The 13,428-nt window shown below is 39.0% G+C and overlaps 1 protein-coding gene across 1 annotated transcript in view; it reads left to right on the forward strand.

The window, feature by feature from the left end:
- Positions 1 to 12,744, forward strand: part of rbm20 (RNA binding motif protein 20) — a 55,241-nt gene extending 42,497 nt beyond the window's left edge. Inside the window, exons 6-15 of the mRNA XM_069168193.1 lie at positions 2,050 to 2,196; positions 2,917 to 3,048; positions 3,126 to 3,205; positions 3,403 to 3,752; positions 3,840 to 4,183; positions 4,270 to 4,356; positions 4,489 to 5,068; positions 5,567 to 5,638; positions 8,359 to 8,480; positions 11,429 to 12,744. Coding sequence (XP_069024294.1) covers positions 2,050 to 2,196; positions 2,917 to 3,048; positions 3,126 to 3,205; positions 3,403 to 3,752; positions 3,840 to 4,183; positions 4,270 to 4,356; positions 4,489 to 5,068; positions 5,567 to 5,638; positions 8,359 to 8,480; positions 11,429 to 11,497 — 1,983 coding nt within the window. The 3' untranslated portion in view covers positions 11,498 to 12,744. The remainder of the gene's footprint in view (positions 1 to 2,049; positions 2,197 to 2,916; positions 3,049 to 3,125; positions 3,206 to 3,402; positions 3,753 to 3,839; positions 4,184 to 4,269; positions 4,357 to 4,488; positions 5,069 to 5,566; positions 5,639 to 8,358; positions 8,481 to 11,428) is intronic.
- The last annotated feature ends 684 nt before the right edge of the window (positions 12,745 to 13,428 follow it).

Here is a 13,428-nt window from a genome sequence, read left to right on the forward strand (position 1 = left end):
CTGTTAATAGAATTAACACTCTCGCATCTGAAGTTGTTAATGTCATCTTGCCGGCCAAAGATTACGTAGTTATGGCAGAGAAATCCAGTAATACAGCTCAGTCAGATCGTCGTTTGGTTGGAGCTGTATGAACAAGGATATGGACATTATTCATTTAATTTGTGAGAAGGGATAACTTTCCAAAATGTAGAGCATTTACAATTTGTCTAAAACTTGTCTCACAACCAAAACGTTCCCTCCTAAACCAAAACTATGAGTCCTCAGTTCAATCACTAACTCCTTTTTTCTTTTTCAGGTTACTGAATATATTTTTGTGAGATATAATCACGTTATTTGCTATTTGTGAACGGCATGTATGTTTTGAATTCTGATACTGTTTCCTCAGATTATTAGACACACAGTAAAGTGACGCTGAAATTGTAAAAGTTTCCTCCTCCTCTTTTTATACATTCTACACTGTGCTAAAGTGAAGTCTGTGTTATTGTTGGGTTTTCTCTGGTTTTTAAAGTCCCTATAAAAACAGAGACCCCGGCCGCCGGTCCGACTTAGAGCCGGGACCCCCAGAGAGTGTCCCACACATGGACCTGTCTGTCAGGTCTGTCAGCCATAGACGGGGCAAGAAAAGGAAGGAGGAGGGGTGCTGGAAAAACTTGCAGTTGCAGCACAATGGCTGGAGAAATAAGACTCCGTGATATAACAAGCTGAATTTACAACCGCTTTCTGAAACAATATCAAAAGGAACACGAGGTGTCAAACAACATGTCCATGATGAATATAGCCTCTGCAGGTCACAATATGTAGTAGAGGAACTGGTGGGAAATATGAAATGGCCACTAAAAGATGGTATGTAGCTCAGCACAACAGTAAAGAAGATGCATTCAATGCTTCTTTGACACGTGTCTCTGAAATACAACATCCCTGCTGTGGTGGAGCCTCTTCTTTAGCTAATCTTTGTCAGATTCTTAACAATTTTGTTGTCTAAAATCTGCTTTGGACAGAGGGAGAGATTGAAGAGATTTGAGGATAAATACTTGCTAGTTAGAGTTGATAGGCTAAAAGGAGGGCATGCAACATATGTGAGCTGGAGAAAAGAAAGAAAAGAGAAGAAAGAAGAAAGAAAGGAATGACTAAAAATGTTGGCATTTGCCTCTAAGATGAAGCTACAAAATTAAATTATAATAATAAAGTAATAAATTAGCCAAAATAAATAAAAGTCATATACGGGTGTATCTCAATATCTAAACCCAAAATAGATTATATTTCCTCATCTGAACTGTCTATGCAGTCTAATCTGAAATGTGTTTCCATGGAGAAAAATGAAATGTTCATTCACCCGCTCTCCTTTCAGATAAAAAGGGGGAAGGGCACGGAGAAGTTGAGCAATGCAAGTCACTGCACTTGGCACTCTGGAGGGATTTGTGTCAAATTTCTGGAGCCAGTCAGCTGACAAGTCTAAATCCAAACAAGAAAACTTTCATTATCACTGCCGCACAACTGCCAAGGGACTATTAATGGATGCAGTGAGGTGGGCCGTATTGAGGAGGGAAAATGACATTACGTCCTGCGTGGTTGTGTTGCATTGATGTTACACAGACCAGGTTTCTTGAGTATTCTTAATATGCGAAACAGATTGTTAAAACATCAAACAGAGCAGTTCAGATTAATTTCTAAATAGTCCTAAATACTGTTAACATTTCATCACACATATTGTAAATTTACCTGAGAAATAGAGAAGGTGTCTCTTTGACGCACGCAGCTTGTACATTGCAGCTGATCAACAGCTGGATTCAGTGACTGTGAGTGTGGAGCTGCAGGTTTGCACAGCTCGGTGTATACTGGTCATGCTCCTAATAACACTGTAAGAAGGAAGAATTATTTTGATTTTGATGTGGTGTGAGTCTGAACATCTAAATCCTGATGAACTGGTGTGAAAGTTGTTGAGTCGTTCAACAACAGTTGATTTCATCCAAAAATGTATTGTCAATGATGTGTATGTGAAAAACAATATGTTTTCTCAAAGATTGTACTTTTTTTTTTTTTTCTTTTCAGGCATTTCCACCCAGAAAGGCCGGCGCAGGCCGAGTCGTTCACATCTGCAACCTTCCTGAAGGCAGCTGCACAGAGAATGATGTCATCAACCTGGGACTACCCTTCGGCAAAGTCACCAACTACATCCTAATGCGATCAACCCACCAGGTACAATAATATGATTATTTATCAGTTCATAATAATTTTTTATTCATGTTTATTCATAAACGTAATTATAAAAGGCATATAATTCACATATTCATAGAACAAGAATATTGATGTTCAAACCACCAAGTCACATCCCCAGTCATTTTCTGGCCTTAATGCGTGTGTTGCTGCAGTACAGCTGCTTGTCAGACATACAGATGAGCAACAGTCATTTAAAACCAATGGCAGTGTGTTTAATTACACACCACCTCACTCAAAATCATCTTAAACGGCTCACGTGTGGAACAAACATGTTTACGATTAAATCACCAAATTATCTTTGTGCATTTTTATGATCATCTGCATCCTTTTTTTTTCCTGCTGCAGCTGCTGTATGATATCATGTACTTTGTCATAACTTACTGGCTGTTTAACTACCAGTGCTTGACAGCTCACTTAAGATCCAGGTTTCATTTAACAGAAGTGCAACATTATCACCCCGATCAAATTTAAAGCATTCCTACTAAAATCATGCTCTTGGTTTTGGAGACTAAAGCAAATGTTCTGGTGATTTATTATGGTAATGAAACGTGATAGCTTGTCATGATAATTTTCAAAGATTCTTTTGAATCCACTCTGACATGTGAAATGTGAAAAATGTTCGAGCAGACCAGCCCTGAGAGAAAGAGGCTGTCAGAAAGGGGGATTACTGTTTAGAGAAACTTTCTGTTTTCCCATCAGGCCTTTCTGGAGATGGCGTATGTTGAGGCAGCTCAAGCCATGGTTCAATACTACCAGCTTACTCCAGCTATGATCAACAGTCAAAAACTTCTCATACGGATGTCTAAGAGGTACAAGGAACTGCAACTCAAGGTAAAACTGAAGAACAATGACAGCAGGTTGGAGGCTGCGTCAGGCAGTTACTAAACTTCATTGTCCTGTCTGTGCAGAAACCAGGTAAAGATGTTCGGTCGATCGTCCATGATATTACCTCACAGCGGGAAAGAGATGAGATGCAAGAACTTGAACAGTAGGGCAACTTTTCATTCTGCTTTCAGTCTTAAATGATTCTTTTACATGCTTAGGGAGAATATAATGGAAATTCTGTGACATTGTCATGTCACAGATTACGACCTAAATTGAATCAATGTTTAATTTTTGATCTCAGAGATTTATGACAAAGCTTTAGAGGAGTTAATCAATGTAATCTACTTCTTCTTCCTGCAGCTACATACCAGAGAGAGCTCGCTCCCGCAGCCCGATCAGCCGCTCTCTGAGCCCTCATTCCCACAGTCCCAGTTTTACATCATGCAGCTCAGCCCACAGTCCGCAAGGGGCTCCATGCAGGGGTCCAGAGAGAGGAAGCAATGGCCTGGGCCCTCACCGGGGCTCCAGGGATTGGTCATCACACCTAAGAAGGGGAGAGGACGACAGGGAGAGGGATGACCTGTGGAGGAATGGGAGCAGCGTGGATGACGATCGGCCTAACGGACGGGCGGCTGACCGACGGAAGACCTATCAGAAACCATTAGATCATCACAGCTTGAGATCTGCAGATGAGCGGGGAGGAGGAGGAGGTGGTGGTGGAGGAGGTGGAGGGGGAGGAGGAGGAGGAGGAGGAGGAGGAGTAGGCGGAGGTGGAGGTGTAGGTGGAGGAGGAGGAGGTGAAGGGATGAGGGGCAATAGAGACTGGCACCCGCGAGGCAGCCCTCAAGGCTCGTCCTTCAACTCGTATAGAAACATGGAAGACAATTTCTACATGGAGCAAGTGTACAAGTCAGACAAGCCGCTCAGACCTCCGTACCAACGGCACGACACGAAGCCGAAGAGGAGGGGCGGTGGTGACTACCACGCAAGGTCGAGGCACTCTGAGATGACTGAGGAGCAGCTCTGCAGAACACCAGAAGAAAAGAGGCAGAGTTCACCAGGCAGGAGCAGGAGCAGAAAATCAAGCAGGAAGTACACAGCTGTAGAGAAACACGAGAGAGAAAAGGCTACTGAAAGTACAGTGAGTAAACTTTATGTGTATTTCTGATGTCCACCTGCTTTGCAAACGCCACATCCTTCTAGTAACTAAGTATTTTCTCTTTTCAGGATCGCCAGTCCAAAGAAAAATCTGTTTCACCTCAGCAAATCAATAAACCAAAAGAGACTACTGAATGTAATAAAGATAGAGGAACTGTAAGTCAGCATGTTGATCTTTATTACACATTTAAATCCCTCAGGGCCACAGGTTAACTATAAACATGCTCATACCCTCTTTAAAAAGGTAGCAGAATATTAATCTATCTTCTTTTCTACCCATTTCCTCAGGAGAAGGAGTGGGAAAGTGCTGACGACACTGACGAGGAGTGTTGGTATCCTAAAAACATGGAGGAACTGGTCACTGTCGATGAAGTGGGAGAGGAAGATGATTCCATTATTGAGCCTGACCTTCCTGAGCTAGAAGAGTGTGCATCCTGCCCCAAAGAGTCTGCAGCGGAAGAATCGGCAGAGAAACGTAAATCACCCTCCACCTCTTCCTCGGAGGTGAAGGAGACATCTAACGAGAAGTCAAAGGAGGAAAAGTCACGTGAGAAACCTGAAGAGCAGGTAGCAACAACTGAGAAAGCAGCAAATGTTTTAAGTCCATCCAGTCCTAAAGAGCAGAAAACGAATCCAGTGGCTTCTGAGATACCAACAACAAACCTCAGTGACTTCCCCAGTGAGGAGTTCAAGGTTGCACTGGAGGAGACCTGCTTAGAGGAGAGTAAAATAACTACCAATGAGCCGCCTGAAGAGCCAATGGAGAATCACGTTGGTATGTCAGAGGACAGTAAAATCCAGGAAGTAGGACAAGCCGTGAAAACAATCAATAACGCAACGCAACAGAAGGATGGCATTCTTAAAAAAGGTATTTATTCAGGAAAACTCTGTTCAGCTGCAGGAAGCATCTTGGCTTAATGTCTTCCTTAAAATTATACAGATTTCTGCACAATAATTCTTTTAGGATATACTCAAGGATTGTTAGTGATTTGTTGGACAAACATCTCAAGCTTTTCTTTGTAAAACATTACTCCTTTGTCTATATTCATTAAGTGAAGTCACATTAAAGCTACTTCGTCTTCTGTGCTTTTGTATGAGTACATAATCTCCAGTTTACAGGGTAAATTATGGCTGTTATTAGGGCACTGAAATACATAACACAGATTGTAAGAATGCAGGAAGTTGCAAACCATGTTTTATTTTTTCTTACTGAGTAAACAGACGGTTGAAGATTTTTTTTTTTTTGCAACTCTCTTATTAACTGCTCTAAACTCTCATAATAAAATACATTCAGTAAAAAGAAAACATGAACGCCATGGGGATTTTTTACATTCTACCTTTCTCATCATTTATTTTCCTTCCATAGAGATAGAGATCGAGACCGCCTCACCATCGCGTGAACCAGACAAAGTCGTCAGTGAACACAGCATCCCTTTGGGTGAGCACAGCACATTTCATTTCCATGACTAATAAAACCACTGACGATGCCAAAATCTAGTCCTTACAGTTCTTATTTTATCGGCAAATAACCACTTACATGAAATACATATAGGCGTAGCTAAATGACAACTGTATCAGATTCCGGTGGCTGGATTAAAACCCTCCTGGGGGATTTTTCAAGCCATTCACAATTAAGTCTGAAACCTTTAGAAGTATTAACAGATTTTAAACATGATTTGTTATTGTCACAAAAAATGTCACGCATGAAAAGTGTAAAATGAGACACACAAAGGTTTTTACTTTTTTTTATTTTGGCACTCTGGTTTTGAGTTGTGTCATTATTTTAATCCAGTGAGGAGGCTGTGTTGAATTTAGTTCACTGACATCCAGTCAGTCTTCTACTGGAGACCTGGAAAAGACACAAAGAAATGTTGTGAAAATAATTCAGTTTTCCAAACTCACTTTGGCAATCTCACCTGTACAATTATGAAAATATACAGGTTATTAGTAAAAAAAAAAAAAAAACTCCATTATAGTCAGTCAGAGTGAATGCCCTGATTTATGCCCTCCATTTATGTAGAAATTGGTCACTGTTTCATGCCCTTAAAAAAAACCCTGTAATATCCGCATGTCATTATGGGTCAGGACACATGCCCAGTAACTGCCAAGTCACCGGACTGACTCCAGCTCAGTGCATCCTCATATTTCTCTCTCCTGCCTGTTGTTAAACTTCTTTAATCCGTATATGTCAAAACAATGTGCCTGGAACCCGCTTATCACCACTTGCAGCTATATTTAATCATTTTCACAGACACAAGCTGATGAAGTCTTGAGCCCACAGTCTTAGTCCCAAAGATAAAGCATTATCTCGTACATCATTAATAAGAGCACTGACAACCTGTTGCATTAGCACTCTAATTGACTGGAATTGCTTGGCCACTTGCTGACCTATTTCCGTGAGCAAGTTGTGAAATGCACCCCGGAGAGATGAGTATTTATATTATCGTTCGGGTTTAGGATGACATGGCCGAGCACATGGCCTACTGCATGGATACTTATGTAAGTCTGGGCGTATTTGTATTGTTACGACAATCGACCACAGAAGAGCAGCGTGTGCCATAAGCTGTGGGGATATTTTGGTTGTATGAGGCCCCAACAGAGAATGTGTGTGTGTGTGTGTGTGTGTGTGTGTGTGTGTGTGTGTGTGTGTGTGTGTGTGTGTGTGTGTGTGTGTGTGTGTGTGTGTGTGTGTGTTTGTTTGTTTGTTTGTTTGTTTGTGTGTCCAGGACAAACTTTGTGCACTGATAGCACAAACAAATGTAACACTGATGAGTATCTGATTTTGAGTTTTTTCATCGTCACATTTACCTTTGATGGTAATGCTGATATACATGCAGTATTATGTGTTGTTGAAATGTACCGAGGTGCGTCTCCCATTCTTCTGGATTCATTTGACATAGTAAAAATGAAATAAATGGAGGACCAGTTCAGGTCAATTTGAGCTGCTCTGCCCTTCATCGTGTGACATGCCTCATCACCTGACTCACACACCCTCAAAATTTGGCTGTCAAAATTTCCCATCTCTCCCTTTTTACCTGTTATTGACTCTGCTGCCCTGCGTCAGTTCTGCTGCATGGACGTTCAGCCCCACCACCACCGCAGCATCCACCTGCAGGCTCTGGGGTGATTTGTTCATCACTCCTCAATATCTCTATGTAATATCACACCTGCAATTATGTTCTGCTACTACAGTAATACATTTGACTAAACTGTGTTTATATCGATACTTTTCATATGCACTTTGCTATCATAAAGTATCATGGTTTCTGGGTTATTAATATTTGTTTTGCCGATACTGTGCATCTTGCAGTCAACGTTTGAATTTCCTCTCTTCTCATTGGCTTAAGTATTTTACGTTGTAGTTTAATATACAGTATATATAACATATCACAGTGTCTCCGGTGCCTGAAAAAACATACACCAGGGTGAGGGGACGTTATAAACAATACAAAAGAATGAATAAACGACAGAACACATTGAAAAACACAGTTTTGGACAGACGTTAGAATGATAAGACGACATTTGACAAAATAAAAAATACTGTATAGTTTTGTGAAGGACAGGTAAAGTACAGAAAAACAAAGGTAACTGTAGTCAATCTGAGTGGTGGTTTCTGGTGAGATCTGCTGGCACTTTGGCCCGATCAATAGGAGGAGGTCAATGAAGTGGTCATGCATAAGGACATCGGCAAAAATATCTTCATCCAATGAAGCAGAAATAAAAAAATGAATAAAAAAGTGATAATGCCCTTGTACAAACATGCCAGGGTGCCAGGGAAAAGACAAACATCCCAGCATGGTGCAATCCAAGCCTACTTCAGCAGGATGTTCCCAGACAACTGCACAATTGATACATTTTTTTATATATATATATATATATATATATATATATATCTGGGCTTAAAAATTCAGAAAAAAGTTGTTGTCTTTTTTTCATTATAATGTCATAAAATGCTCTGACTACAATCACCTGCCTGACGGAGCCATGAGTTTTTTGTGTGGTTGTGGAGGAAAGAAAAATGTGTTTCAATGACTAGAAATTACTCAAAGAAAAGTAAATGTACACCGTCAGGTTAGAAGATACGCTTGTGAGACTCCTCGTCTGTAATGTGCTGATTTCTGGGACTGAACTCTGATTGATGTGTTCTCTGTCTAACAGGAGTGGAGTTCATTGTGCCGAGGACTGGCTTCTACTGTAAACTCTGCGGTCTGTTCTACACCAGTGAGGAGACTGCAAAGACGTCACACTGCCGCAGCACTGTACACTACAGGAACCTACAGGTACACAATGCACAGAGACACACACACACACACACACACACACACACACACACACACACACACACACACACACACACACACATTATTACTGCCTTTAATCCAGTCTTTCTTCCTCGAATCACATGCGCATGCTAATAACCCTTGTACGTATGTGTATGCGGCAGTTAACGTGTTTGTGTTTACATATGTACATGTCTGTCTGTGTTTTAATGTCAGTCCTTATGCCTGCATGCGCCACTGTACTGTTAGTGTGGTCCACAGTCAGTGTGGTCTGGTAGCAAAGTTCTTGAGATTACACCACCTGTTGTCAGGCTGCAGACTAATCTCTTTGTTTCATTCGGTACATTCAGCACATCTCATTTTATTTGCCTTTCCTCATGTTTGTCTTTTTATAGGGATACATCTTACTTCTCAGTTTTTATGAGGCACACTGTTTTCTAAAAAAGACTGTGACAATACAAATATACAGCCGAGCTTGCAATGCAACATTAGTACTCAACACTTTTACATGAAGAAGTCTATAACTGTTCAAGATGTCAGCCAATAACAAATTCAATTCAATTCAACTTTATTTATATAGGGCCAAATCACAACATAGGTTATTTCATGGCACTTAACACATTAAAGTCCTTACAGCAAGACTTTACAATATTATACAAACAAATCTATACACAATTTACAGTACCAATAATTATTTTACTGTACATTTTAGACATGTTTTTACAATTTTAAACTTAAATTTAACAGTTTCATTAATTAAATGAAAATAAATATTTGTGCAAATATTTTTCAATATTTGGGAATTTATTCAAAAAGTATTTTTATGTAGATAAAAACTAATTTCTCTAAAAAACAAAAACGTATTTTTCAAGTTGCAGGTTTTCATGTTTTTGTTCAATATTTTGTATTTAAAAATACAGGAAAAAAAATCTGTTTACAGGAAAAAGATTTTTTTACAATGTAGTCAATATGGGCATCAATAAAGAATGACACTCAGTGATGTGCTTTACTGTATAAACTGTATGAATTATTAATGCACTAAGCATATCATCCAAATACATGCGCTGTCACATTAATTGTAATTTAAAAAACTTTTCAAACTCAAAAATGTTTTTTTTAATTGACTGTAATTTCCCAACAGAAACAGTGCGCTCAAACAAATATTTAAATAATCACATATCGGTCAGCATGAAATTAATATTCATTATAGATTAACTGTGATGAGGAACCAAGGCCTTCTTTGAGGAACCGTTCGCTGGTACCTGTTTCTCAAATTTAAATATTTATGTCCTCCAACTATGAGTGCAGTTCTGTCGGAGGGTTCTTCCTAGTAAAAGGGAAGTTTTCCTACGAGCTGAATTTTTTTAATTATTGGGTGTTTCTCGATATTGTTATAATGAACTGTTGTGGGGACTTTACTTTTCGCCGCCCTGAGACGACATATGTTGTGATTTGGCGCTACGATAATAATATTGGATTGGAAATGACTGTTATTATATGTTAATACTTCCGTCTGACAAACCTCACCTTGGCCTCAATTGATTTTTTTTTTTTTAAATCCGTGTTTTGACACATTTAAACCCTTTGTTAAAAAGAACTCAAAATTCAACAAATTAATCAAAAATGAAAAGCCTCATTCCTCGGACACCCACACATACGCACCAACATGCATGTAAACTTGCAACTGTATTAGGTTTCCAGTTATTGGCCAGTCAGCACTAAGTCATCTTGCATTTCCCTCGTCCCGAGCAGCACAGCTGAAGAAAACCAGAGGAGCGTGATTCCTTCACATTTGATGGATTACATTCCAAGAGGAAGACATATTTTTTTTTAAACAGTTGTGCTGTCTGTCAAAGCTCTCTACGTGCATGTGTGATCCAGTGTTTAATAATCAGTTTTACATTTGTTTTTGTCAGTTTTGACCATAGATTTATTTTTTACTTTACTCACATAGTGAGCACAATAATATACGTACATTATAGTAACGACATAAACAGCCTCAGTATTGAGCCAGCTCACCAACATGACTTTTTGGGAGCTAGTGATGATATATTTCATACTAACACTAATAACTGATGATATTATATGTAGGTACCGAATACCTTTCTGGTTCTATTGAATCTTTTAAAAGGCAGCTAAAGACATTTCTGTTCACACAGGCATTTGGGTATCCTGTATGCACTAAGGGTGAATCTTTTTATATGTGGTTCACCAAATCTTCTTAACTTCCTCTAATATGTTGTTTTTCGTTTATAAAGCACTTTGTCAATCTGTCTGTGAAAAGCGCTATACAAAACAACAGTTTTACTTACTTACTAAATTTTACAGATTATAATATGTCACTTAATAAAGCATTTGGACTACTAGTGGCTGGGGCTCTTGTCACAAATGCTTGCAACACTATAATTATAAAATGTCAACCTGAAAATGGTAAAGCATGGAATGACCTCCAACATGATGTGATCCGATGATTGTTTGTCTACAGTGCTGACATTTAACAAGATGCCGCTCTCTTGTCCTGCTCCTGTTTGGTAAATAACTATTTAATCTCAGTGTAACTTCTTGGATACTGTAGATGTAGTGTAATAACACATCACATTACCTTATGTCACTAGAAAAGACCGTCGTGCAGTCAAATCACTCAGTGATAATTTTTTACATACACTCATGAGACAAAACATTATGACCACTCGCCACCAGCACTTTAGTAAAGCTTGTGAAGATATTCCGGACCGCAGGATTTCTGAGGAGGGACACACCAATATTAGGTGACAGGGTGTAGAAGGATGCTCTAGAATAAGTCTCTGGCATAAATAATGCCACTTACAACATCTTAAAGGATCTGCTGCTTATGTCTCGTTGTTGGATCAGCATATTAGGCCTTAATGTTGTGGCTCATTGGCACAAACTGTTTTTGAGCTGCAAATTTTGACTTTCTGTTTCCACAGAAGTACCTGTCTCAGCTGGCGGAGGAGAGTCTGTCGGGTGCACTCACTGAGCCCTCAGCTGCACAGTGACGACAACTTGACCTCTCACCTCCTGCACGGCGCACAGCAGAAGAAAGATCTAAGTGTAGTTTGTGCAAAGCTAAGGACACGTACAATCGGGATAATGTGACGGATGAAGGTTGGAATATGTGGACAATTGCATTTATTCTGGTATTTTGGTGGGGGCGCGGGGAGTGGGGGGGGGATGAAGGTCTTGACTGACAATCTGAGTCAATGATGCACTAAAGTTTGTACATACCTGAAGTGAAATGTATAGTGGCACATTTATTTTAAGTATTTAAATAAATACAATACAAATACAATTTTTTGATTAATCATTTTTCTTACAGTTTTATTTGTGTGAAATGGAATGAATTTTTTATTTTAATGGCACAAGAATACAATTCTGAGAAGGGCTTATTATGGTCTATTTGCTGGGTTTAAATCAATTCACGGGATAATTTATTTTTGACTTTTGTCTGTATATTATCCAAACAACAGTGATACATCTACAGCTGCAAAATGACTTGAATGTTTTATGTAATGAGGAATGTGGTTTTTACAGTCGGACTGAGCGCTCTGTGAGCCGTATGAATAAAACATGGGCAAAGAGACAAAACAGAAGTAAACTTAGAGGTGCGTTTGTAGCACTTGTCAGTATTTGGTAGTGTTTCCTCACTTTGCAACATTTTTTTGTTAAATGCTGTTCAGATTAGTGAAGATATTTTCTCAGTTTGCTCTTGTTTTATTCACTTGTATTTCATTGCAGGGCATTGAGCTCTCAGAGCCACTGTATTTTTTTTTTTTTATCTCAGTTAAAAAACTGAGACAGATTCTCAGGTTTGTTGTACTTGTTAAACAGATTTCAGCATATAGATAATAACATTTACATTTTTATTTATATCTGGGGCTCTAAGGCTCTTGCTGTTTTTCTTTCATCCTGTGTCTGTTTGTGCATCACAATATCTGTCTACCATCTTCATTGTTTGGTTTAATAATGATAATATTTTTTTGTTGGATTTAATTCATAGGCCAACCCCAGTCATATTTGCCATCATATGCCTTAATTAAGACCTGAAACTGGACCATGTGTTTAATTTATCAGTTAAACATGAAGTGTTTCATGTTACGGTGATATGTTACAGAGGGATTATCAAGCCAGGCTCTGTTTTTGTATACTGTGAATGCTGATTCTGTGACTGATCAGTGATAGTTTTGTTTCCTCTGACAAACTTTTCATATGATTTTTGATGCAAAAAACTTGAATAAACATTGCAAATGTTTCTGATTAGCTGCCTCCCCTTTATTTACAACTAAAATCAACTTAGGCAGCTTGTTTTTACAGATGTTTTTGCATTTTCTTAAACCAATGCCGGCCATGGCTGGAGGCACAATGAACAACCAATTCTCGGTTGTGCCAAATTAACCATTCACTTGGTCCTTAGGATGAACTGTGTTGATTTTTGTGGTCAAAGGTTAAAGGTCACTGTCCTCACAAAACACATTTGTTGTCATAAGTCAAGAATTAATTTACTAATTAGGACGATCTCACGCAGGTATTTAATAGGATAAATAATATGAAGTGATGGCATTTTATCTACTGAAGGTCAACGGTGAGATTTTCTGTGACACCATAATGTTCTTCAAAAACACTTTTCTGGTCATTATACGACATCACAACTCAGGAACAGAAGGAGAGATTGTGACCAGATTTCACATTTAGCCTCATATTGTACATATTGCTGATGGTATAGATCTGCTGTGCTGTCAGGTTGAAGATGTGTGTGAAGCATACATGCTTTAGAATTTGCGGCATTTTTGCAGTAATATCCATATTTAAAATTGTGTACTGTAATGCCTATAACTTTGTCTTCTCTCAGAATCAGTGTTTTGGTCAAGCATATGAACACGTACCTGGAATTTGACTCTATTTAGTGTTTCTCATAATGAATTGACACACT

Source organism: Embiotoca jacksoni, unplaced genomic scaffold (genome assembly GCF_022577435.1).
Source record: "Embiotoca jacksoni isolate LCO1_2020_lvr unplaced genomic scaffold, fEmbJac1.0.p SCAF_4, whole genome shotgun sequence".
Classification (NCBI taxonomy): Eukaryota; Metazoa; Chordata; class Actinopteri; family Embiotocidae; genus Embiotoca; species Embiotoca jacksoni.